General features: G+C 39.9%; 3 protein-coding genes and 4 non-coding genes across 7 annotated transcripts in view; all 7 read left to right on the forward strand.

Annotated features, from left to right (window-relative positions):
- Positions 1-2,464, forward strand: part of mfhas1 (multifunctional ROCO family signaling regulator 1) — a 41,870-nt gene extending 39,406 nt beyond the window's left edge. The window contains exon 4 of the mRNA XM_064308314.1: positions 120-2,464. The gene's annotated coding sequence lies outside the window, so the exon portion shown is untranslated. The remainder of the gene's footprint in view (positions 1-119) is intronic.
- Positions 2,465-6,912: 4,448 nt separating this feature from the next.
- On the forward strand, positions 6,913-11,131 carry rpl17 (ribosomal protein L17). Its single transcript, XM_064308317.1, has 7 exons — positions 6,913-6,994; positions 7,566-7,615; positions 7,725-7,765; positions 8,808-8,942; positions 9,427-9,525; positions 10,156-10,347; positions 11,043-11,131. Exons 2-7 carry the CDS (start codon positions 7,576-7,578, stop codon positions 11,088-11,090), a joined length of 555 nt encoding a protein of 184 aa, XP_064164387.1. The 5' UTR covers positions 6,913-6,994; positions 7,566-7,575; the 3' UTR covers positions 11,091-11,131.
- On the forward strand, positions 8,115-8,185 carry LOC135240239 (small nucleolar RNA SNORD58). Its single transcript, XR_010325627.1, has one exon. It is a non-coding gene; the product is annotated as a small nucleolar RNA SNORD58 (small nucleolar RNA).
- On the forward strand, positions 9,070-9,139 carry LOC135240236 (small nucleolar RNA SNORD58). Its single transcript, XR_010325624.1, has one exon. It is a non-coding gene; the product is annotated as a small nucleolar RNA SNORD58 (small nucleolar RNA).
- Positions 9,737-9,803, forward strand: LOC135240238 (small nucleolar RNA SNORD58). The gene has a single exon (XR_010325626.1). It is a non-coding gene; the product is annotated as a small nucleolar RNA SNORD58 (small nucleolar RNA).
- Positions 10,658-10,724, forward strand: LOC135240237 (small nucleolar RNA SNORD58). The gene has a single exon (XR_010325625.1). It is a non-coding gene; the product is annotated as a small nucleolar RNA SNORD58 (small nucleolar RNA).
- A 7,145-nt stretch (positions 11,132-18,276) lies between the features above and the next one.
- Positions 18,277-22,437, forward strand: nkx6.1 (NK6 homeobox 1). The gene is made up of 3 exons (XM_064308316.1): positions 18,277-19,490; positions 20,027-20,199; positions 21,304-22,437. The coding sequence occupies exons 1-3, from the start codon at positions 18,938-18,940 to the stop codon at positions 21,547-21,549; spliced, it is 972 nt and encodes a 323-aa protein (XP_064164386.1). The 5' UTR covers positions 18,277-18,937; the 3' UTR covers positions 21,550-22,437.
- Positions 22,438-27,184: the final 4,747 nt, after the last annotated feature.

Raw genomic sequence — 27,184 nt, forward strand, 5'->3', positions numbered from 1 at the left:
TGCATTATGGCTGTGTTATGGTTTTTTTAATGAGACTGTAGTTTTGTGTGTCTCAAACTGATGGTGCAGAAAAAGCACACATTTCCTGTTTTTGTCTCTGATTCTTTTCCTCTCTCTAGGTTCACCTGGCTCGGCTGCTTGTTTAAACTGTCGCAGGAAACAGCAGCTTTGGAAACCTGTTGGGTCCAGAAGCAGTTAACACAGTGTGATGCTGGCCAGGACTTTCACAGACACTCACATATTTTACCCCGCAGTCACCCCCTCGCCGTCTGCTTCCGTCCTCCAGCGCAATGTCCGTCCGTCCGTCCATCCAATCCGTCCACCCTCCGGGGGTGAAGGAAGAAGTGGAGAAGGGGAGGGGAGGAATGAGCAGGTCCAGGCCTGTATTTCCAGCCAGGATGAGCCAAAAATGCACTGAATAAAATTCAAAAGCAAAACGCCTCCCATATAAATGTATCTATGGATTGCGATCAATTCAATTCAATTTAACTTTATTTCAGACACATAGGTCCATATCAGTAAGAAAAATAATAAAATAAAAGTTATACCACATAAAAAAGACGGAAACATATAATACATACAAAATACATAAATGAAAATGCATATTTCAAATGGATGTTAAGCACTCTTCAGATACATTTGAAATGCTGCCCATCCCCGGTTTCCAGTTCCATGGCCTTTCAGGTGTGGGAGAATGTTAGGGGTGAGGGCCTTCTTTATTACCCACAATGCTGCTGGGCTACTGGGCCTGTCCGAATGAGAGCAAGTGGCTAGGGGCAGGGAGTAAGAGGGGGGTGGGGGATGGGGGGGCATGACATGGGGTGTAAACTAATCAGGCAGCAGCAATGGAACTGTCACCCAGGCAACATGGGCCTTGTCTCAGCAGTGCAACATGGACGTGGGGCTCCAGGGGTCAAAGTGCATGGGGTCACTGGCCTGACCCATAGTAGAGCCCAAAGGTCAGCGCCATCAGGAATCTGCATGGGCATCTAATGCCGGCGTCGGGCCTTGGTCTGATTTATGGGTTCATTTAAGGGGTGGAAGAGTTCCACAGATATGCGGATTTCTGTGTTTCAGAGCCAACTGGTTTTGAGATTATATGACCATGCACAATAAAAGAAGAACCTATTTGACTGACCACCCACCCAGCCAATACGAGTTTTAATAAGCACTTACCTTGTGTGGAGGGTAAAATTTTGTGTGCCCCCCAAAAATTAAAAACTTGCACAAATCTTGTAGTCAGTACCAGTAAGCTCTGAAACATGGAAGCAGGCACATTGGCGGGACTCTGATCCCAGCTCCCCACACTTCTTGACACGCAAAGCACTTGCAGTTTTTCTCAGGAGTTTCTGGGAGTTGGCACTGTAAATCACACACCTCTGAAATCCAGCCTGGGGGGTGGGGGGCGGAGCTGTACCTAGGTAAGGAGCTGCCACTCTTCTTATACCCCCCGGAATTGTTGACGATTGCCCAAGAAACCAGGTCAGGTGATTTCACCTCTGTTGGCAACTTCTTGAATGGGCCAATGGAGTGCTGAGTGATAATGGACATCAGCACCACCCTGCAGCTCAACTGTGGACAAAAGGAAAAGTCTTCTTGGATCTGCTAAAGCTAATGTTTCCGTCACTTACTGAATACATGGGATGTGGTAACCCAAATTGCAGGTTACAATCTAGTGCTACATCAGCCCAAAAAAAAAACTGGGATTCTACAGAGTGTTGAAAGGATTTGTGCATATAGTATATCATGATTCCTTTGCATGTGCCATTTTTGCTTTGCGTGTCAAGAAACCGAGGGGCTGGCTAAAGGGGCAAAGTTAATACTTTTCTGAAATGGAGCAAGAGGCATATAAGCCAAGTGACCGTGCCACATTTGAAATGTGAATTTTTGCTGTGTAGTGTAGCCAATCTCTGACCAAACTTTAGAAAGCATTCTGTGTGAAGTGTGTGATCTGTTTCTCATCCCAAGGGGAAAGCTCAATGGCTGGTCTTAAAGGTCATCCAAAAATGTATCTCGGGGGTGCAAAATGGACAGAAAGAAGACTGGGAAGAATCATGAAAAGAGGGAGAAAACAACTTTTTGGACATTTTGTTTCGGACATTTTTCTCCCCACGGCGTTCTTCAACCGGTCACTTGTGCGTTTTGCCACCTCCTTCGTTTTCATCGTCCGGAGATGTGGACGTCTTAATGTAATTAAAAAATAGATACCACGAAACATATGTAAAATGTTTAAGAAAAACACAGTTGATACACTTTTTGTATATAATATCTTTATTTTTGTAAAAGGACTCGAGTAGTCGTCAGCCTCGTTCAGCATTATTTACAGTGCAATGTTCAGCATGGGCTCTAATCAGGGAGAGAACGTGCAGAGCTGTATGTACGTATAGCTGCTCAAACCATCTCGCATCGTGATCATGAAAAGCACCAAATCCTAATAAACCGGTATATGACTTTCAGTACTCTCCTGTACGTGTCCTGTGTTTATTTCCCCCGAGGAGGAGCGGGTGGCATTTCCAAGTGGGGCACCGTACAGTTCGCCAGGAATGTATCCTGAATCGTTGTGGTGAGATGGCCCTGCAGTGTGATGTACACGCTGACGGTACTGTACAGTAAAGAGTGTATATGGTTTCCTTGCCAGGTGGGAGAAGCACTGTGTGCTTTAAAATGTATCCTACATAGGTGCGCGTGGAGAGGGAGCAAATGATTGTTTTTATTCATAGACTAATTTAAAACAAAACGAAGTGTAGATCATCATTCAGACATCATTCAGGCTTTCTTCCTGACAGACACGATTGTGCTCATTAGGTGGGCCAACTTGAATGGCTAAACCACTATTTCTGACCCTCCTAAACCCTAATCTGCTCAGATATATTTGGACCACTGCTTCATACAGTGACCTCATCTGTGCTGTTTCCTAGGTAGCAGCCAGGAGAGAATATATTGTATGAAGTAATGTCTCAGAGGTGTGTGTGTGTGTGCCTGTGTGTGTGTGTTAAATCTTCTGCACAACAGTTATCAGAGTGCATTCTCAAAGTGATTACACTTAAAAATAACCCAATTGATTTTACATTTACCTTTACACTTAGGTACTTAGTAGCCGCTCTTATCCAGAATGACTTGCATAAGTGCAGACAAAGAGGTTTAGCCAACAAAGAGCTGTTGCCAAGTCATTAGGGTCACACCTAATAATAGCCATTAAAGCATAACTTAGAAGTGGAAAATACATAAGCCTTAATCAGAGTACAGTGTTAGGTGTTAATTCTTAATATAGTACATATGAGTCCAATAGAGATCGCATGTACTCTATTAGAGTTGATTTAACACTGTAATGTGCCAAATGCCATTGTAGGTGCAAGAGAGAGACTGAGAAGGTCATGTGCCAAGTAACAAATGGGTTTCAGGACAAAGGTTCAGCTGTTGCAGAGGTAGCTGAAGTTCAAAATTCTGTACCCTCTATCCTGATAGGAAAAGGACATAAAGACCCAGGGAATGTTTTGTACATGGTTGTAAATAGTTATTTGCACAATGACATAATTTTATAAGACTTTTAAAACAAATAAAAGATTGAAGAAATCCAAACAACAATGTACTTTTTATTAATGTGTTCATGGCAGTATTTTTACTTCTCAAATTAATTTCCCAGTAACAGCAATACAGAGGAACAGTAAATGCAAAATAATAACAATACAATACAAGAACTCGGAAACCACGGTCACACAGCTAAAAGTGCTGAGCAATAGCGCACGCTTGCATAGAAACGTTGCTAATAATCAGATCAGATCAGCAGGACTCTGCAGCTGCTAGTCAAAATAGAAGGTTAAATAAGGGGTCTGTTAATGCAGAATAATTCACAAAATAAATGCTGAGCTACAGATAAGATTGGTCCTCCGATAACTAAAAGCTGGTCTATTAACTATAATCATGCAGGTGTGCGAGGTACATTTGGTCTGAACACACAGAGATAATTTTGTGTTTTTGTGTACACATGAATGTGTGTTTGTGTATCAGAGGGTGCATGGGCTGAGGCCAGAGATGTCCTGTAAAGGCTCAGAGCCGGGCAGGGGCCAATGTCTCCTGGGTGAAGTAATGTAAATATACTTTGTGAAAAGCGAATTAAACTTTGTGTCTGTTGAACATTATGTCACTGGCCTGTGTTTCCAGTGGCTAGCTGAATAGATAAACTTTCCTGTCTTCTATTAAGAACATTCGGTCCTTTTCTTCATGAGTACAGAGACTTCACGCCATTCTATATTTTGGATTGAGGAGTGCATGTTTTCATTTTATCTCCCCCCCCCCCCCCCCCATTTTCTTCTAAATTTGGAATATTCATTTGTACTGACCAACTGCACTCATTTGGGAGAGGGCAAACATGCATGTGCTCTCCACCACAGTGCACAAGTAGAGCTCATACAGACATGAGCCAAAAGCCTCTTTGTGTGCCATTTTAACAAGTGACTGCACACACCTGCTTGACCAGTCTAGCTTGCTGGTAACCAATGAGACACAGCCATCCTGACCAGCTTCATCCCACACCCCCTGTGAAGTACTACAGCCAACTGTGTGTTGACCTGCTGGCCTATTGGATGCGGACAACACTGGCACAGTGTTGATTGAATACCAGACCATAGAGTCCATCCATAAAATGGAACGGTGCGTAAACAGATACCAGACCATGGAGTCCATCCATAAACTGGAACAATGCCTAAACAGATACAAGGCCATGGGGGTCCATCCATAAACCGAAAGAGTGCCTTAACAGATACAAGGCCAGGGGGTATATCCATAAACTGGAACGGTGCCTAAACAGATACCAGACCTAGGGTCCATCCATAACATGGGACAGTGCCTGAACGGATACCGGACCGTGGGGGTCCATCGATAAACTGAAACAGTGCCTTAACAAATGCTGTACAAGGCCATGGGGCATATCCATCAACTGGAACAGTGCCTAAACAGATACCAGGCAATGGTAAATATGAAAAGAAATTTACTTTGACTGCCTTTTAAATTAATATGCTTGATAGGTATGAGGACCCATTCACTTACACACACATAAAGGCACACTTATGGTTCTGTTTCATGAGGTAGAATGGTTTGGAAACGCTTGTTTTTGCAATGCAAAAGGTTATTTACACAAGAGAGAGAAAAAAAAAACATTGCATCAAAGCTGCTGTACTGACTTGGCGAGAAAGATGGATGCATTCACTAAAAATAAAATTAAGAACTGACTATTTTACTTTGTGTGTTTATTTGAATCTGCATACAGTCCATAACTAGGCAGTGGGATATTTCATACACACTTTCCATTCGATCACTCACAGACACTGAAACAACACAAACTGAATAAACCATTTAAGCAAGTTCCAGCAAAGAAAATAAATCAAAATTACCCGTCAAAAATTAAGGATATAAAAAGAAAGCAAAAACTGCCATTAAATACTTTACAATAAAACAGAGATTACACTTCAAGTGAGACTGCCTGATACTGGCACTTGAAAATATCATGTTCACCAAATAAGCGTACAGTACAGAAATTGCAAAAGTGATTACCTGGAAAAAAATACAGGCTAATCATAAATTTGTTCAGAATCAAACGGGAAATAAATGTGATTATTAGTAACTGAGCATTGTGAGCCATTATGCAGAAGGCATAAGCAATGTCGTGATTCAAAGATAAACATAGGAAGGATCAAATGTGCCTGTGTAACAAGGGAACCATGCTTTTGTGTCAGTGATGACCTGGGGGCTAAAATAACTCAACATACTATTGCTCACAGACAAGTAATATACAGCCAGCATGTTCTGACCACTGAATTAAAGGCTTCATGGTTCTGGCCTAACAACAAAATGCAAGAAGAACAGTAAGCCTGTCGATGTTAAGCCATATACTAGGAGACCACAAGTCACTGCATCTTACTAAGACATAATGCTATACATCCATGATTATTTTCACACTGCCAGCATGCTGCATTATTAATTTCAATAACATATCAATAATTGATGGTTTCTTCTATATATAAGTTTCTTCTTATATTCTGCATCAGTCTAATCACTGCTGAAAATTCAATTTTAAACCAGGCTAAACTGGTCAAGCTGGTTGCTGGTTTAGCTGGTCTACAATCAGCTTGTCCACCAATTTGACCACCTTTGACCTCTGACCAGCTACGACCAACTAAAACTTTTGAAAATACAGTTTCTACCAGCTTAGAATTCCCGCTGGTCTTAGCTGGAATTTTCAGCAGGCACATGTTTACACTAATAATTCAGAAAATGGATTAAACGTGTACGTATATGTTACTGCATCAAATATTCTTAATAAAAGACATCTTTTTCGTGGGTAGCCTGTTCATTTCGACTACTTATTTGTGCCTCATAGAATAAAAAATAAACTGCCATAAAGGAAACACCGCCCTCCTGCGGTCTACCTAGGTAATTACACCGGGAAAGGGTGAACTGGTCCTCTGGAAATTACGATAATTACTATTATTCACAGCCCTTACCACTAAAACAGTATAACAGTAAAGAATGTTATACTGTTGTAGTTGGGAAAAGTGCAATGTTGTTTAAATGGTTCGCAAATCACTTTGCTCAGAAACAGAGGATGGGAACAACATAAACCAGCTGCCACCTCTGTAAAATAAAATGTTATTAATCCAGCATATACCTGCAATAAAATCAATTAAAGTGTATACATTATTTGATGTGAAAGTACTATTTACAATTGTAAAGTCACACAGAGAACATGACAACTTGAGACTGCGGATATTATTTATTTAGAAAATGACTACAATGCAGGACAAATCAGGAAAAATATAATATATAAAATAAGACGTAGATACATCATGCATAAAATACAACACAGTACAATTTTGTCCTCCCACTCGACTACTAATATGAAATCTCGTTTTCGATGTGAAGTCTCACGATACTCGGCTCCACCATTTCTGCTCCCAGAATGCCCCAGACTTCCTCTTCCCCTCTGCGGCCCGAGAAAGTAAGTAGTGATGCAGAAATTATGGCGAGAAGAAGCAACATAATATCTGCGAAATATCATACACATCGTCGTACATAACTTATAATTTGATATACCAAGTAATGGTTAGCGTTTTGAGGAAGATGTTCATGTTTGTATGTGTAAATTTAACGTCAGATGGAAATGTTTATTTTTCTACTTGGCTGTATGATGGCGTGACCATTTAAGTCAAAATGTGCGATCGATAGCAACCGGCAGACCACTTTCGCGGTGTGAGTGAAGATGACCTGTCGTAACAGTCTGAATTTTAAATTATTTTTTTTGTTGAATCACCCAGAATGGTATTTGTATGTTTAGTTGGTGAAGGAAGACGCGTGCATACATACTTCAATGCTTTGCGTTCTCATCTAAAATGGCAGCGGACCTCTAGTTTTCGATGCCAACGTTAGTACATAAGTTATTTTCGCTGCGGTTAGTGTGGCCGGTTTTTTTTTTTTTTACTCAAAAGGTTGCTCATTTATCATAACTGTCTGAATAGGTAATGAATGGCTGTTTGCAGACTTGCTTACTAATCTGCTTCGTCTCATTGCAGACTTCTCAAAATGGTCCGCTACTCGCTCGACCCCGAGAACCCGACCAAGTGTGAGTAAATATTCTAAGCTTTACCCGTATAGATGTTGTAGCTATCGATTCTGATGTTGGATTTGAGTTAACTTAGCTGCCCGGTTTGACTGATCTCTCTCCCATACAGCATGCAAGTCCAGGGGCTCAAATCTCCGGGTGCATTTCAAGGTAACGATCTAGCTCGTTTAGTGGAACGAGTTCTCCAGCTTGTCATTCCGATTTCACTTTATGTTGGGGGAGAAAATGGCTTGTATGGCATAACATGTATTGGTGGTCGTAAATTTGGCTAGCTAGGTAGCTACGTAACATTGGCTACCTACTAAGGTCCGTTTTTAACACCAGCGCTTACTGAAGGTCACCTACATGATCGGTGCTTCACGGAATCCCAATCTATAATCTTTGAATTATTTAGGCTAAACCGATACAGACCACGTGTTGGTCTTTAGTAAACTACTAGTTGTAATTACCTGATACCTGAAAACAGCCTATATTTAGCTTGGATACTACATGGTAAGGTTTGCAATGATGACCAACTTAGGAGACCTTTGGATTGAAATATGACAATAACAAACTTGTGTTCTGAGCATCTTCTACCATGTACTTATTTTGGGGGGGGGGAGGAGGATTGTTGCTCTAATGTATAGCAGGAGTTTTCAGACATTGTCTTAGGGCCCCCTATGTACGCTGCCTTTTGTTAAGACTTAAGCAGTTTGTGTTTGTAAACTTAGTAAAATTCTTGAATTATTTCTCCATTGACTGTAGACTGCTCGTTTGGCTCAATGTGCTTTTGCTTAGTTATGAAACTAATTTTTCAGAATTTGTTTCAGTGACCCAGGTGTCTTTGCTTTCACTAGTTAGATTTGCACTGATTTCACCTGTCACTGTAGAACTGAATCAATTGAAAATGCATCTTTCTGAAGTAGTGATTTGCCACAGCGCGTTACAGAAAGTAATGGAAAGCGTTGGAACTGATCAAGTGCTGTGGTGTGAATGAGACATTTATACTGAATGGTATGTGCAGCCATTTCTGGTACGTCTCTGTAAGGATAATTCATCCTTCCAACAGGATTTAATTAGGAACAAATTCACAACAGATTCTTACAGTTGAGTCGTGGTTGGCATGTGAACCAGCATGCCCATGGGCCGAGGCAGGGTAGCGGGACAGCGTTTGAGAAGCCCTGATGCGGAGCGTTTTAAACTGTGTCTGTAGAACACCCGTGAGACCGCCCAGGCCATCAAAGGCATGCACATCCGCAAGGCCACAAAGTACCTGAAGGACGTGGTGGTGAAGCGCCAGTGTGTCCCCTTCCGGCGGTACAACGGTGGAGTCGGCAGGTGTGCCCAGGTGAGTCGGCTGGTTTAAGTGTGGGAGCCTCCGAGGTGTGTGGTGATGCACGCCTATCGAGACGGGGATAGCCAAGGCTGCATTTTCTTTGCTGAACCCATCCTTTAAATGGCACTGGATTGGTCAGTTGCGGTGATGACAATCTTAGGACACCTTTGGAATAAACCATGAAAAGAACTGTTATGTATCTGAGCAACTGTAACCAACCAGTGAGTGTTCATAGTGATTTGCATAAGTCATTGTCTTGCATGGTGCATGTAGTGCTTAAGGAGTGTAAAATAAAATAACCAAAATAAAAAAACATGTATGGAATTGTATTGCAGGTAAAATATAAAGAGGGTTGAAAGCAAGTGTTTTTTGAATAAGGTTTCTGTCTGAGGCCCTTTTAAAATCAGGCTGGTTATTCCTTAAAGTTGGAGTTTGATGTCTAGGTGTCCCGGTTCATGTGGAAAGCGCAGTAATTGTTGCCATGGTTCCCCCTCAGGCCAAGCAGTGGGACTGGACACAGGGGCGCTGGCCCAAGAAGAGCGCAGAGTTCCTGCTCCACATGCTGAAGAACGCAGAGAGCAACGCCGAGCTCAAGGTGCGCCATTGCATTTTAACGGCCTATATAGCGCCTTTCATCTGTCTGAGGTCTTTTTACATTCGGGGTGTATGTGTTCGCATGCGTGTTTAATTTCTGATGCCCATTGCCTGCTAAAATGATTGCCATGCATTGGCTGAGTTAGAGGGGGGTTTTGAGCCAGTTAACCTGGGGGATGATCCAGCCTGTGGTGCGTGTTGTAGATCAGTGGTTGCAATGATGACTACTTAGGACACCTTTGGATAACCCATGAAAAGACTTAACACGATCTGAGCAACCATTGAGATTTTGTCTACGCCCTGCTTGGCTAAGTGTAAACTGGCTTTCTAATTATGTGCACCGTGTGTGCTGTAGTAACTTATCTTGGCAAACATTTAGCCTACAGCACACGCTTATCCAGTGTGCCTTTCCAAGCTTAGTTTTAACAGTCATTTGTACAGCTGTGCTTACTGAAGCAATTCCGGTCAAGTACTGTTCTCAAACAGCTTGTGTCTGTTCCACTTGAGAATTAAACTCACTCCCCCTGGGTAAAATTTGAGATCCCTCCCCATGGCAGCAGTCTGCTGTCCAGTGAAGCTGCAGGTCTCAGTAAGCGCGCGTCTGCTTTCTCTCCGGGGCGTCCGCTCACAGGGCCTGGACGTGGACTCCCTGGTGATCGAGCACATCCAGGTGAACAAGGCCCCCAAAATGCGCCGGCGCACGTACCGCGCCCACGGCCGCATCAACCCCTACATGAGCTCCCCCTGCCACATCGAGATGATCCTCACCGAGAAGGAGCAGATCGTCCCCAAGCCCGAGGAGGAGGTGGCGCAGAAGAAAAAGGTGCGTCCCGGACAGCGCCTCTGATTTAACGTGTGGGAGTGCGGTTTCACTCGGGGAATATGGGTTTCAACCTGAGACGGAGTCGTTGGCACACACAAAAAGCTTTCGAACCCTGGCGACTGACTCGCGAGAGAATATTCAGGAAAGAGAAATGCTAGTGGCCCTGGAGACGCATGTTCTTAAAATCTGTATTTTTGTATTAAGGAAAATCTCACTCTTGCTTTAAGTTTCTTTTGGCCCGTCACTCAGTTGAAATGAATGAGGGTTTGCTTTTTGTGCTAAGGTGCGTCTAACTCCATCAAGCTTTTGGTTGCAATGATGACTACTTAGGACACCTTTGGATTTCCCATGAAAAGACTTAACACGATCTGAGCAACCAGCACTCCTCAGGCTTATTGTGGTTCCTGCGGAGTGTGCCGTATTTCCTAGTGTACCTCTATCACTATGAGAAACATGTAGTCCACGGCACTATTCCTGTATTTTTCTTTGTCAGCTGCTGTGGTGTTTGTGTTCATTCACACCATTCTAATGTTCAAATGTACTGTTCCAATATGAGATGCTATGGAATAGTATGTGAAATGTCTAAAATTTACATTTGTATTTCAAATTTTCTGGAAAGATTTGCATCTAAACTGTAAATTGGGCAGTACAGGGTGCAGTGAATATTGTTCTAACTGAGACTTCTGTACCCGCAGGTTTCTCAGAAGAAGCTGAAGAAACAGAAGCTCATGGCTCGGGAGTAAAATGTACAGACAATAAAGACCCAGTCCACTCTACTCTAGAATGACTCAGCTGCATGATTTCAAATTACACCTGTGGCAAACTGACCACTGGAGCCGGTCTGAGGATCTGATCATGGTAGTGAATTCACCTGAATGGTTCTGTCCATGTGTAACCTTTTATTGTGGTAGTAGCCTAAAGTTATAAAGTGTACCTTTTTATAAATTCTAACATGCTTGTCAAAACCTGTGTTCTGATTTGGCATTGCAATACAATTCTCATCAAGCATTTCACAAAGGTCTCAGACATCACTATTTAATATGGCAGCTTGAAGTAAGGGAAAAGGAAATGGCTGCATAAGCCACTTTCTCAATATTAGAAAACATTGTATTGACATTGAGTTTTACTGAGGACCAGAACCCACACACAGACGATTGCTTTTGGAATTCTGTAACGGAATATAAATGCTGATGTATGTGTATGGTTTCTATTAAACGGCAATCTGTTCCCAGCACGTTAGGAGCCATTTATCCTATTCTCAGGAGCATTGTGCATGGCAGTACACATTTCATACTCTGAATGCTTACTGTTATGTACCAAAAGTATTGCCATTTCATTTTTCTGTCAGTTCCTTTCTGGAAGCGGAGTCTGGATGATCAGTTGTCATTGTATTTGTTGGGCAGAATTATTAGAGGTGACTCAATAAGGTGGATGCTAGTGAACTGTGTGTAGTGATGTATACATTACTTTCTGAGGGTGCCTGTGGGAAGTGTATATTGCTAGGAGTCTATACTAGGTCGCGTCCAGTATTACACTGGGTGTCCGCTGCTATGAAAACCTGACCGATATTGATTGGAGCATGTTGATTGGTAAGCAGAGGAGGATTAATAATCTGTGTTGCGTTTCTTAGTTGGCGAGAGTTTAAAGAACCAGTACTTAACAGGTGCCACTTCTGGCAGGTAAACTTGCGTGGGTAGCAAGTTTATTACATAGATGAAATTTCCATATCTAACACTTTAGGTTATCGTTCTCACCCTTACAATGTACTCTACATTTTGGTTGCATTTCAGTTTGAATTCAATGAATTGCAAATGTTTAATATTTCTAGTTGTATGGCATTACATGCCTTGGGCTTCAGTTAGTTGAAGAGCCACAGTTTACTAGCCTGTCAAGCTCAGGAGGCACAAGTAGTGCAGTAGAGTGAACAGGAACAGCACATTTAGCATTTATGTTATACCCTGGAGATCCACTCATTAGTCAATAAGTTCCCAGGCAAACAATACACAGCAGCCTCTAAGGTGAGTGCTATTTTTGGCTGCATTCCCCCGTAACCCACTACTGTAAGTTAAGCAGTCTCAGAATAATTAAGTTAATTGAAAATTTAAAATGTGAAATTGATGGTTTCTGGAATGTTCTGTAACATCTAACTGCATGTGGTAGGTGGATGATGCCATGTATACGGGTATGTAGGCTATTATGAGCTCAGATCCTGAATGCTGCTGCTTATCAGACGTATTTGCACAGTGTTTGGCAAAAAGGAGCTAATCAAGTAAGCAATGACCTGTTTTGAGTGCTATAATTTTATCTGGTCAAACCTCAGATTTACGTTGAGCTGAAAGCACTCATTCCTCTTCCACCCATGTGTAGTAAGCAAAATATTGCTCTAGTTAATGCAGTTATCTGCTGTAGCATCTAATATTTTTGAGCGCCAAATTCTTGCTTTGTACTTTACTTTTATTTTGTTAAGATGTATTTTTCCCATGGTGCGCAGGCAGGACTGCTGCCATGGGCTATGCGTGGCAAATTGTGGTCGCTCACTCACGGACGTTCAGTCGGACGCATGCGCAGGTGGTGCCAGCGAAAATGTGTCTGCGGAAGTGAGTTGCGCCCTGGGTCTGGACGGTTCCGTGCTTGTTCTTCCTCTTCCTGCTGTATTGAAACTTTTTAAGAAGGCTGGTAAGACGGGAGTGACAGAATGGGACGGTAGCCTTGGTGCCATGGCTGAGATTGAAGCCCCGTCCACAGGGATTGTGACCTATCCAACCTAGTCTGTGCCCCCCACCACACTCTTAAGTGTTCCCAGTCTATTCTTTTGAACATATTTGTGTTGTTGACAGTCCAATTTGAAGGGAGAAAACATGAGGTTAATTAACACTGTTCACACTGAGTGGTAAATGAGAAAATGGTGTTATGTAATTTTGTGTCTAGTGATTGGCTGGATCTCATAGCCGACAGTGACATGCTGATTGGAAGGATCTCATAGCTGGCCGAGAGTTGAAGGTCGATTGGAGTGTGTTCATAGCTGGCACTGAGGTGGGGGTAAATTGGAAGGTTCTCAATTGGCAGAGAGGTGATGGTTGATTGGAAGGATCTCATAGCTGGCGCTGATGTTTGATTGGAAGGATCTCATTGCTGGCAGTGAGGCTATTGTTGATTGGAAGGTTCTCAGCTGGCAGTGAGGTGACAGTTGATTGGAAGGTTCTCAGGGGTCTCATCACTGGGCTTTTTAATGGACTTATTCAAATTCTGCATCTCTGATCCAAAGGAAGCTTTTCACATTGATACTAAAGAAATGTTTGTGTGAGCACGTGTGCTAACAAGTGTATGCGTGTGCTCGTGAGATGGTGTTAACACCAGTGCCTACCTAGGCTGTTAATTTTCCTGATTTTTCCTGAGTAATCAGGAAACACTGATTTTCAGTACCCTGTGGGGTACTAGTATTTGGCTTTGCTGCTGAACATTCTCTCCTGTTACTAGCTGTTAGTGCCAAAGCTCTTTGTGTGTGTATGCTTAAGACTTATCCAGGTCCTCTGCCACTGGTTGAGATATTCAAGGTAAGAAATCGGTATTCCCGGATTGATAAGGGAATAATCACATCTATGACCCACACAGGAAGCAGTGAAATTGAAGGGTGTGGTCTACAGTCATAGTGTGTGAAATAGTCTCCGGCTGCTATGTCGTCAGAGCTGCTGGAGAAATGGTGATGATTAGTGCGGAGGAATCCCGGAAGTGAACACAAGTGGCTCAGTGTGTTACCGTGTAGCTGAGTGACTAATACTGGATTTTTAAAAAAATGTGTAAAAGACCACACAACCCTGTTTCTGCGTGCAAGTTTTACTATGTGACTTACCTGAATAATACTACAAATCATTAACAATTTAGCTCCTCAAATATTCATGCAGGTTTACACACTATTATTTAAAAAATGATTTTGGCTTAACTTGAGGTTTGAACAGTGATGTGTCGACTGGGATGAATTTACAAGTGCTTTCCGCTGTTAGCTTGACTGACAGGGAACTAGGACAAGGTATCAGCAACTTGCTCAAGGACAGAACACGCCTCCTGTCTGGTTTTTAATGACGTCCCTGATCACAAGGTCATTACCAGGAGCTCCATTACTTGGCTTGCAGGAGGCTTCTGTAGTGTTTTCAATGGATATTTTCATTATGCTTCTAGAACTCTCTATTTCAGTCACTTGAAATGGAGTGATGTTTTGCCGATTGGCTTTGCAGAGGTATATAATTAGGGTGAAAGGGACAACTTGGTCATTTGGAAGGTCACCAAGCTCTTGATGTGCATCAAATTGAATTTGCACCATGTTGATTGTTTAAAATGCTTTTAAGGCTAATGAATGAATGAATATATCCATGGACTAATATAATGGAAAATAATCTGTCTTGAGGATGAGCAGTGCTGGTCAGCTTTATAAACTACTAAGTATTTTAGTATTGTATTTTTTGAAGAGCGCAGACGGTCTGCCCTTCATCCATATTTTTGGCTTTATTCAAGCAGAGAGAAAGCATAGAGGACAACAAGTAGACAAGGGATCACTGCTCAGAAGTTGCCATGGCAAGTGATTGAGCTGCCATCCCAGAAGGGTGGGTATGAGTTTGGGGGGTGTTCAGTAAATGACTGGATACCAGCTGCCCTATGCACTGTGATGCACTGTGACACACTGCCCCCCTACCATTTTACATTTAATATGCAAATGATGCTCACTTTTTGTGCTTCTGTCCATACTCTTTTCATTCCAACCCTAATTTGGCACATCTGATTCTATTAATCAGTAGCTCAACAAGATGTCTAGCTGTTGAATGGGGTGTGCTTTATTAGGGTTGGAGTGAAAACCTACATGACATTAGATCTCTGGGAACAAGGTTGGGCAGCCCTGGGCCAATGACGTTACAACGATAACAGTAGAGTGAAATATGTGAGGTGTGTTAGTGACATCATCCTCCTAAGTGTTAAGAAGTGGTTTGGACTGAACTCTTCATCTGTTAATCGTGAGCTCATCAGAGATGAGCATACTCCTGTGTTAATAGTGAGAAAATACGTGTAGGTGAAATTATTTTAAACCATTTTTTGTGTGCGTGTGCGTGTGCGTGTGCGTGTGTCTGTCTTGGGACTACAACAGTTTGTCTAACAGGAAGCCCAGGGAGCTCCATGTCCAGTCATTGTTCACTCCATATTCAGGTGTTATACCCCTATGTTCCCACTAGGCGTCTCCAATGCCCAAGTTATTATAATGAAAAACGCTGCTCAATGAGCTAATTCTCTTGTGTTTCACAGAACATAATATAATGAGGAGAACAGGCCATTTAGCCCAGCAATGCTGGCCATTTTCCTAAATAAATTGTACCTAGTGCTCTGATTACGTACAGACTATTATCTAACACTGTATCCAAGCTGGTCTTGAAAACCCCCCGAGTTTCTGTCTCTACTACAGAACATACACAATATGTCCACAGTGTCCAAAACCAAGCATTATTAAGCATATAATTCTGGAATGCTATTCTGAGGTGAAGGAAAGTGGAATATCCCTTGGAAATGACCTTTCAGGGTCTCAGAAATTTCAGCTATTATCTGTACAATATTATCCTCATTTTTATTAAAGAAAAATAATCAAATCTGAACAGACATTTGTTTGCTTTGCTGCCCCATTTTTGACCCATAGTGGTAAAAAGTTTCTGCTATTATGTTAGTGGGGCGCCACAAAGTTATTGAGTGGAATTAGCATTTCTACGGCAGCTTCAGTCCCAATGTATTGTTTTAGACAGCTGGAACCCAACTTTCCACCTTCACAATTTTAATTTTTCACGGCTCAGATAAAGCAAGACGGTTGGCAGATGCAGTGCATCGTTTCTTTATAGGCCGAGAAAACTAATCCAAATATCAAAATCAAAGTGTGATGAGAATTAAAAATGTCTGTATATTTACATGAAACTCATAACTCATTGGGTATCCGTTGGAATGGAAACCTGTGAAGTGCTAATACGGTTAGAAAACTGACCTTCCGTTCCGCTGTAACTATCCAACAGCCATTTTTCATAAACACTGTCCTTATGTACCACAACACACGTATATTCGGTGTTTATAAAGCAATATATTCGCATTTTATAATCTTGTGTTAGGCAAAACAAGCGGCCCTCAGTGCCTCTCTTGAAAACTCTCAAGAGCCCCGTGGACTGCACACGGACTGAGGGTGTTGTCTATGGCAGTAAATAACGGTAAACTGGGGGTTCCCACCCAAACCAGTCTTTTTAACAAATGAAGAGTTGCTTGCTACTTCTGTTATTCCCACAAGGTGGTGTCAGTGGACAATATAGAACCACAAAGCACCATTCTTTCGTACGAAGCTATACAAATCATTAACCATAGTTAAATGATCACAGTACCCACTCCACTCCCACCTATCTTTCATCTTCTTCTTTAAAGTAGTAGTACTGCACCAATAGTACTTTTGTAGTATAGGCTAATAGCTATGTTGGAGGTAACAGAAGTGAAATATTATTTCATTTTCCAGAGGGAACTTGTCAACACTATTTTGTAAGATTCAATATTAAAGCAGAAATATTAAAGGAATTACCCAGTGAAATGACCTGAAAACTGCCCCCCAAACATGAAAGCATGAATTATAAATAAATGTTAAATCATTGGAATCTTGATTTTACAAACCAAACAGCCCCATAAATAAAAAAAAGCGTAACAGGATAATATCAGTGGTACAATTAGCCTACATGCCAAAATAATCTTTGCCGATAATGTAAATGTAATGTAGACTAAGTGTTATTTCAACATATCCTTCCAAAAATATAGCAGCGCTCTGATATTTGTATTTTATATCTGATATTTATTTAGATTTATGAAGCTGCACCCTTGTTCAACATACCAGTTTTCCTGAATTAAAGCTATAATTTTATCTATAATATATAATAAAATAGGGGTAGTCGTTTTTACTCACGTAGTTTATTTATGTATTAAAATACTATATAAATAAATAAACAATATGTGTTGCTGTCATATATATGCAGAACAAATAGTTAAAACCAGGCTACGTCTGAAGTAGTTTATATCCAGAAAATATGGGTCGCAACGTTACAAACACATTGACCAAAATCCACATGATATACGTAAAAGCATGCGCAAGACAAACCAAAATCGTATTAGATTATCATATGAAGAAAACAAATACGGCGTTTTATTGACGAAACATTTAACCTCAAATGATAGGGCTTAATAATGCAAAATACTTAAATTAATTAAATGTAGGCTAAAGGAGAAAACGCATTAATCTACTTTAATAAGGCAAACGATACTAACGGCAAACAGCTCTTAAAATCATCCGATGGAAATTACATGAAAGAGTGAACGAGTAACATAACGCTGAAGCAATTTTTTATAAACGTGTTTAGCAAAACCGGCGAATTCCATTGTTATAGCTTAATTTAAATAGTCGACTTAATATTAAAGACATTTATGTGAAAAAATACAATGAAAATACACAAGCATTGCTTTAGCCTATATTCGGTTATCAACTGTCATATAACCCGCTCCTTCATTGTTAGCAAATAGTTGTTTTATAGAACCACTTTTTTCGGAGAGTATCCCTTCCTCCGGATCATAATCGAAGACGTCATTATTTGCACTCGTTCAATGGACAATAAGTTCATGACCTGTCTTGACTATGGGTTTACGGATTTCGCGGAATAGCGCCCTGGAATTAATTGCTAGTGAAGCTAAATGAATGGGAAAATTCTATGTGGTTTTTTTTCACTTGAGAAACACTTGCAGATGTTCCTTTGCTTAAAAAAATAGATCTCAAATTGACTCGATTGATTTTGTACTTTTTTGTATTTAATAGCCGGTCGAAAGGCAACTCTTTTAATGTGCAAATTAAAGCACTGATGGAGAGCCAATAAGAACACACTCCTAAATTCAGTTGGCGCTTGCAGCTGGCACGCTGTTGACGTCATAACGGTGTTTACCCAATAGAAACAGAAACACCTCCTCCACTTTCTGAGTGACATTCTCAAAGTTTTGACTTCTGCAGCAAAAGACAGTAGAAAGTGATGAAAATGTTTTATTATCTCGCGGCGCTTCATGTGCTTCGTCAAGAAAGAGTGCTTTTTTTATTTATAGATTTAAGCGTTAAACAATACCGTCCGCAGCTTTGAACCATTCAGTAATATCAACTGAAGACATCGGAAATCCAGTTTACTAGTACGCTATGCTTTCTCAAGATATACAAGGTTGAAGAAAGGAAGAGATTGGAATTATTTGCCTATAGAGATGGGTATAAACCTTGGTTGTTAATACATTTGGAGCTTAGTAGAGAAGGAAAATACGAGTATCTTATTATGACGGTGCTGTGAGAAATTAACTCTTGACTTTTCTTTCTTTTAAACCAAACTCTGGAGCGTTTAGGGACATGCGTTCAATTTGATATTTCTAATATAGAAGTTATTTTCCTGACAATTTCATCTGGAAATAACAGTCGATTAAAAAGATTTAGTCAACAATTGAATTATTAGTGAGTGGTTAGCGTTACGGATTATTTTTAAGACAGTTTCGATCTTCATTTTTACCGGTTATGTTAGCGGTGGGGCAGATGGACGGGTCCCGTCAGAGCGCATTCCTCCTCAGTACTCCGCCTTTAGCTGCTCTGCACAGCATGACCGAAATGAAGACCCCACTGTACCCAGCGTATCCCTTGTCCTCCGGCGGACCCGCTTCGTCTACCTCCCCGTCTGCGACCTCCCCAAATCCTGGTGGGATCCCCGTATCTTCCCCGGGGATAAAACCGTCGGCCGGACTATCTTCTCTCGCATCGCACCACCAGTGCGCAATCGCCACCCCTCACGGAATAAACGATATTCTAAACCGTCCTTCAGTCGTCGCCGCGGGGGCAGCGGCGGCCGTGGCTGCGTCCTCCTCTGCTGGAATCTTGACAGGACTGCCCCGCTTCAGTAGCTTGAGCCCTCCGCCTCCTCCCGGCCTGTATTTCAGCCCCAGTGCCGCGGCGGCCGTGGCAGTGGCTCGCTACCCCAAGCCACTGACGGACCTCCCAGGCAGGACCCCTATATTTTGGCCCGGAGTCATGCAAAGCCCACATTGGAGAGACGCCAGATTCGCTTGCTCGCCCCGTAAGTTTTTCCCCATTTACATGAGCATATTTCTACTTGCTTGTTGACGCGTAAACCCAGCATTTGCAAAGAATACTTTTTTATAAACTCGTATCAACCGTATTCATAGACAACTGAGATCGCTCATTGCGCCAATGCTATTGTAATATTCCATCATTAGGCCCTATGCAAGGCATTTAGCCCAGTCCTCTATACTTGCACGAAAACTTGGGAAAATGTCCTGAATGTTAAAGTCTGATAGGCTATTGACGGATAAATGGACGAGCTCTGCTTAGCAATGTGATTTATGGAGAACACTCGTCATTAGGTAACTTGTGTGCAAATAATATAACATGTAGCTTATATAAACTAAAAAAAATAATAATAATACTTGTAATACAATGTAAAATAACCTGAAAATGTAATGCATTCTCGACAGGTTGTCTCATGTTCCCCTGAACTGCGGATAACATTAAATGTTAATCTTACATTGCAAACAACTTGTGATCATTAAATTTTGGGTTGAAAATGTTAATAAAAAGTTGCCTTCTTCACAGACCAGAACTCGGTTTTGCTCGACAAAGATGGAAAGAGGAAACATACAAGACCCACGTTTTCCGGACAGCAGATTTTTGCCCTGGAAAAGACGTTTGAACAGACGAAATATTTAGCGGGACCCGAGAGAGCGCGACTGGCCTACTCGTTGGGGATGACAGAAAGCCAAGTGAAGGTGAGATTATCTTGTCAAACATTAGATAAGAGAATAAAGATCACACATTACTGAGATTAAACACAAAATCCGCTTGGAACCCACTTGCCACATCGAGCAGATTTTGGAATGTTTCTGCAAAGAATAACGAGGTATAGTCTAGCCCATTCTTCTTTATTTGTTATATCATTATATCGTATATTTGTTTTTTGTTTGTTTGTTTTCGGTTTTTTGCGTTGGTGCTTCCGCTTTGAACTACAAGGCTGTTTGGGCTAAACTATTTAATTCACGCATTTCGGTCCTTATCTCTATTTACCTATTAAATTAGTGATTAACCTTTTACTCATTTGAAATGTTGACTGTACAATACAAAACTAAGAATATGGTATGCTATATATCATTATGCAATAACGACACAGTAATATTATCAGATTAATACAAGCGGTGCATAATGGATTTTAAGTGCTTTTGTGGAACATTTACATTATTTAAAGCCTAATGCAGCAAATGTAACATAGTTTATCAGTGTACAGCCTTACGAAAGACACGCCTTTATGTGGTTTTATCTTAACTTGAAAATTGCCGAATTTTCCATAGCCTAATTGTATATTATTTTTATCTGTCAATAATAGATTGAATATGGAGATTGTAGGCCTAAATTATTCGAGGCCATGCCATATGCTTTAATTGTCACCACCTCAACCATCGTTTGAACCGAACAATGGCACATGCATATATTTAATTGAGTTTTCCAAAATGACACCTTAATAGATGGCCTATCCACTGTTTATTGTGTGTGCATATATTATCATTTTTATTTAATTAATAATAGTTTTCATTTAATTTAATTATGGGCCTAGTTCCAACATTTTAAAAAATACAGAATTGCATATTGCAGTGTTTTTGGTTAAACATCAACCTAGAACATTTTCTTATGAAATGATATTGCTGTTTTTTTTTTATTTCTCTTCAATTTCGAATATAGGCCTCTTCGCTTTTTATACTGTGCTAGACGTGCTGTGTTATTGTTACTTGGCATGTGACGTGAATAATTAAAGTAGGCTTTACCATTTTGTAGTTATTTTTTAACCTTTTAAAAAGGTCACACGTTTTTCGCTCTTTCAGGTTTGGTTTCAAAACAGAAGAACGAAATGGCGGAAAAGGCACGCGGCCGAGATGGCTTCAGCAAAGAAAAAGCAGGATTCGGAGACTGAGCGGCTGAAGGGGGCTTCAGAAAATGAAGACGACGACGACGATTATAACAAGCCGTTGGACCCAAACTCGGACGACGAGAAAATAACACAGTTGTTAAAGAAACATAAACCAAACTCTTCTCTCCACATCCACACATCAGAAAACGAAAGTTCATAGAAACAAGAAGACAAATGCCGAAATGAAATTTTTAAGTGAAACCCAGCACTGAACTGCTTTATAGCAGTGGCCTATTTTCGTCGACAGTTTTTAAATTAAGTTTGACTTGCACGAGAAGGAAGGACGCGCGCCAGTTCAGGACGACGGGCTCTATTTTTACTGGTTTGGAGCAGCGACCCAAAAGCTGACACTGAAATTTATAAACATTTCCACATTACTACGAGGGTACTTACTTGTAAATAGAAGCGTGAGTTACTAAATAGAAATTATATTACTGTGAATATTTATGTGTAAAATACTTTTTGTATAGAAAGCAACCACTCCGAGTCTCAGTCTCGGTTAACATGTTTTCGGCTCTGAATTGCAATGACAACAGGTAGGCTATTGCAGTCTATTTGTCCCTTCTCTTTATTTTCAAACTTGCAAATTATGTTGTAGCCTGTCGTGAACTTTTAACTCCGGCTGCTTCTACGTTTCCGTTATAAGAACTTGCCGAGCTTTTTGTTTCTAACTCTGCTTCCCCGACAAATAATGCATTTATAACGTTTACCGATGAAAATGCAAAATAGGCCTACAACTGACGGCTTTCACTGAAAAACTTCTGAATTTCAATTGACACATTAACACAATAAAGCTAAACGAGCCATTTATTTCACATGTATATAATAGGTAAACAGCTGTTTTTTTCTCGATTAAAGTATATTTGTAATATAATGCATAGAGTGTTTGTCTCCCCAATGTTAAGATGTTTGAACTTTTTTTTGGACATTTTTCACAATTTACTTAATTTATATAATGTTTAAGTTTGTAACAGTGTTTGAATCTCGCAACAGAGTGTATTGCAGGTTCATATGTATTGCACTTTTATTTAATAAAAAAGTGATAATATCCTTGCTACTCTGGTTGTTGAAACACATCAATTCAGTGTATGCAAAATAAATAATTTTCATCAATTACACATAGGTACGCTTGTCTATTTAATGATTAATTCACAGGTGAATATTTTGACCAGTAGCCTAAATTAATAAGATTCAAAAATGTATAATCTAGGCTATGCAAATTTAGTAAGCAAGCATTTAACAGACAGCAATATAAATGGCAATCGTGACGTTTAGTTCGTCTATTTCCGGTTAAATTAGTAGACCGTTTTTGTGAACGGTTTTGTAACGTTAAATGTGTTGAAATCGACTGAAATGTGTGGGATGTTATTTTTCATGATCTCTATTTTCAGTTTTTGTTTGTTTCTTGTTATTTTGACACATTAAAAATCAGCCTGCTACCATTATTAACTCAATTGTAACAACCTATTATTAAATTTGAATGCATATAAACCAACTAGTAGACGAGCAATAACCTCAACTACAACAATAATAATAATAATAGCCTAATAATAATAATAATAATAATAATAATGGTAGTAATAATAACAATTCCTCATTTTAACAGTGCACGAATGCGTGCATATCAGATGTATATATTTCGAATCATGTCTTACAATTGTGCTTCACGTTTCTCCACAAAATACTCATGGAGTTGTCACAAATCCCTTGCATTGCCACTGTAATCAAATATTGGATGTTCTTAGCAATAGCAATATGAATAGATGCCGAATAGTTTCCGAGGTTCGAAAGAATCACTCACGTGCTCTGGTAACGAAACAGGCTGCTAGGGAACGTTTCAAAGGTCGTAGATAAAATATGTTCTGAAAAGCTCATAATAAATTTATACTGCGAGGAACATAGAAATTCACTTCACAGTGTCTACAGATTCGCATGATTACATCAGCGTGTTCTTTCAAAATTGGAAATCACTCAACCGTCCCGCACTCAACTAGTAAATATTTAATTTATCAGATGTGAATTTAAAAGATGCAATAGTCGCCCAGTACTTTTGGAATGCATCAGCAGTCAGAAATCATCTCATTTGAGAATCATTTAAAGTGTAGGCCGATAGTATAGCGCACCCACTATTCTCACAATCCGGTCATTTATTTAAAAATGAGAACAGAATGAATACAGGCTTAGTTGAATTTCAAAACTATTATTTGAAAATGTTATCTCTCTATCGCTAACAAATTTATATATTTAATAAAAGGCTATTATAGGTTATTATTTAACAGTTGATATTTCACATCGTGTTTGTGCATTGCATTGTGCTTCTCAGTTGTGCTTTAAATTGTCATAGCGTTTTAAAATCATGTCATTTGACTAACGTTTCCATTTGAACAGATATGTAAATGTATTTGTCAGACAGTGGCTCTTAAAATTGTGGCCCGAAATTGCAACAATAGCATCCATAGCCTGCGATATAGGCTATGCTATAATCCTGGATGTTATAAAGGCATTTACTCTAACAAAGAACACCTGTTACGCCATCATGTCATCATACTGATTAATTACATACCAGTTATTAAAATGAATTATTTTTGCAAGTGAGCCTAGCCTATTCTCGTTCTGGTAAAGCATGCGGTAACATCACAGTTAAACATTTATCCGTCCGCATCAGACTCACCCTGTTGATAACATTAGCTCATAATCCTAAATTTAACATTTTTAGTCCTCATATTTCAGTTGGGACATTTCCAGTCTGCTGCAGTTCTCGTTTGAAACATAGCATGGCCTAGGCTACTTAAGACGGTATCGACAACCAACAAGAAACATTTATAAACGAACAATTTATACATTTTGAATTTTATAGTTTTACATTTTCTGACTATGAAGTGCCCATTTTGAACGATGCTTGCGACACAAATGGGGAAAGCGGTTATTAATTCAAACAACATAAATGGTTTAATGATACGACTGCTGACTGGCCTATGCACCATACTTTCAAAACAAATCTACTGTAATAGGCTATCGATGTGAAATGGCTCTATTTCTATCGGTCGGTCTACGTAGTGCCCTCACAAAAGGGTCCAATTCCAAAATTTTAAGCGATTAGTTGAACTCCAAACAAATGCCTTTCGTTTTTTGACACTTTTGTCTTCTGAAGAGCTGAACCTCTTGTTCTTTTATGACTTCAATCTCGCGAATCTCCCACCCCACCCTCCTTCTTCCTCTTGGCTTTCTCCTGCCGGTGCCGGGACTACTGAAGAGAATGAGATTGTCTCCGCGTATCTAATAACTAGCACGAGATGTTTGAAATCGTCACACGGCCTTATCTCTCTAGAGGTGACGATTCTGACCGAGCCTGGCATTGTCCTATCGCACAGAAGTTACGCCAGGCTAGTGAACACGCCAGCAGAGGATGCTATTTTGTACAGTGGTTGGGGATTCATGCAACATAGTGGCTCTGTCTGCACAAGATGACAGTTTCTAATTAATTAGGGAAAAAACATTCAGCATTGTTTTGTCCCTTGTCCAATAACAATGTTCATTACATGCTAATTTAGCGAAGCTAGTAGAGTGTTTCAGCGGTGGGTGGACAGCCAATATGAGAGAAAAAACAAAAGTAGCCTACCATTAGCAACAACAATAGCAACAAACAAGACTAGGCCTTGCAAACTGACAGTCTGTCCCCACTGATGATAAATACTAGCCTCAATAGTTTGCTAGTAATGGTAAAAATATTGCCTATAATAATAGCAACAGTGAAAAAACAAATTACAATAATTATAAACTGAACTATTGACGGGATCCGTGCAATTGGCCAAAGGTCCTTATGATCAATAACGCATACAGTCTGCATTAGCTGCGTCCTATTCCACCTGTGTAAGTGACTGAAGAATCCAAATGTTGGCAGTGTGCAATGTCCGATACGAAAGCAATAGCCTACTGCCCAGATTTCATCGGAAGGATTTTCTGTTTGTTGATTGGGTCTGAAGCCTGCATTCATCATTTAGACGCATGCGTTTAACGAAGGACAATAACCTTTCATTGTAACGTCTTTGGTAATGACTTTTTGCATAATGAAAGCATGAATAGGCTATATATTTTTTCCCCTTAGTGACGAGGAGACAGATAAGACTTTTTGTTTTTTCTTTACAGTTTTTGGGTACATAATATGTATCCTGTTGATCATCAATACCGTTCATAGGCTTTAGCCCAGTCATGGAAGTACATTTTTAATTAAACCTTTAGTACAATCAATGAACACTAATAATAGTTGTTAAAGTTACCACTAGTAGCTAATACGTATTAAACAATCTGTGTAACATCTAAAAAAGGATTCCAAAAGAATAAGATTAGTGTATACACTATAATGAACTGGCGCACGTGCGGAAATGATTAGTTGTTCCAAACTCAACAACAGAGTGAGGCATCGCGTGAATCTCGATCAGTTATGCACAATAACATGCGAGCTACCGGCACTTGTGTTAATACGGATTTCAACTACCAAAATGGTTTTGCGTGCCCACATCTGTGTATTATTGCCTGAACGAAGCCGTAAAAGAATCGTGTTGACTGGACACAGATTGATATATTGATTTATCAGTTTTACGATAGCCTATTTGTATGATTGCATCTAGGCTACATTTGTCAATTCACCCATGGTTCTTAGAAAACTTGTATAGCATATCGTAAATCTACGGTTATTCAAAATAAATCGATAAGTATGATGCAATCTATAGGCTATCGCATTCATTCCCACATTAAACTACTGTCGATATACCAAAGCCTTAAATTAACAGGCAGACTTGCATTAAAATGTATGCACTCTTCAAATTTGTATTGTGCTCTTGATCTCTCAACGATCAATGGGTCTCATTAATTTTATCGAACAAAGTTGATTTTCTTGTTACAGATAACAATGAATAGGCCTATGTATGCTCTCAGCTCCTGTATATAATTATGTAAAATTATAGACGTGGCGGACTGGGCGCAACACATGCATACATGTATTTTTTGAAACAGAAAACTGGACCTTCACCATAAGCACGGACCGAAGTCTCAGGCACACAAGATAATTAACTGTTACCAAATTACTTTGGCGGATGCCGTCACTATGACCTCACGTGACAGTAAATTCTGTCTGAAATTTTTTTTTTTTTTTTTTATCCGGGCATTGAAACCAACAACATGGAGCGCACTATAAAAAATAATACATGATATGTAACTTGTGGTCTTGTACACCATTGTTCCAACACAAATAGTTAATATTATTGTAAATTAATGTCCTATCATAAATGTTCTAATCAGATACACAGAATACAGCTAAAAAGAAAGAGTTAAAAATACAATCATAATAATATCACAGAAAATATTAAATCAATGGGTACTTTTTTAAGCATTAAAATAATATGAATAAAAATTATTGAAATTATCAGGATAACAAAATGCAAAACGTCAGAAAAGTCAGTGATAGCTTCACATATAAAGAGGAGAAATAATAAACATTCAAATAACCTCATTTTGCATATATTACAAACCCACATTGAAACTATAAGCAAGTATCCAAAAAAATTACATTTTACATATTTTCATTATATCCAATGTCCAGAAAATTAATCATAGATTTGCCATTATCAGTAGTTCTTCTTCCTCTGATATCAGAGAGACAGGAATATTAAAATCCCAAAGTTGTGTACCATGTCACATCTTTATAAATATGTCTTCATATAGGCTGCTAGGTATATCATATTCTGACTAGGATAATGGCCCTGGCTTGTGTATTAATTAATACATCAAATTACCCC

This window comes from Anguilla rostrata, chromosome 14, assembly GCF_018555375.3.
Source record: "Anguilla rostrata isolate EN2019 chromosome 14, ASM1855537v3, whole genome shotgun sequence".
Lineage (NCBI taxonomy): Eukaryota > Metazoa > Chordata > Actinopteri > Anguilliformes > Anguillidae > Anguilla > Anguilla rostrata.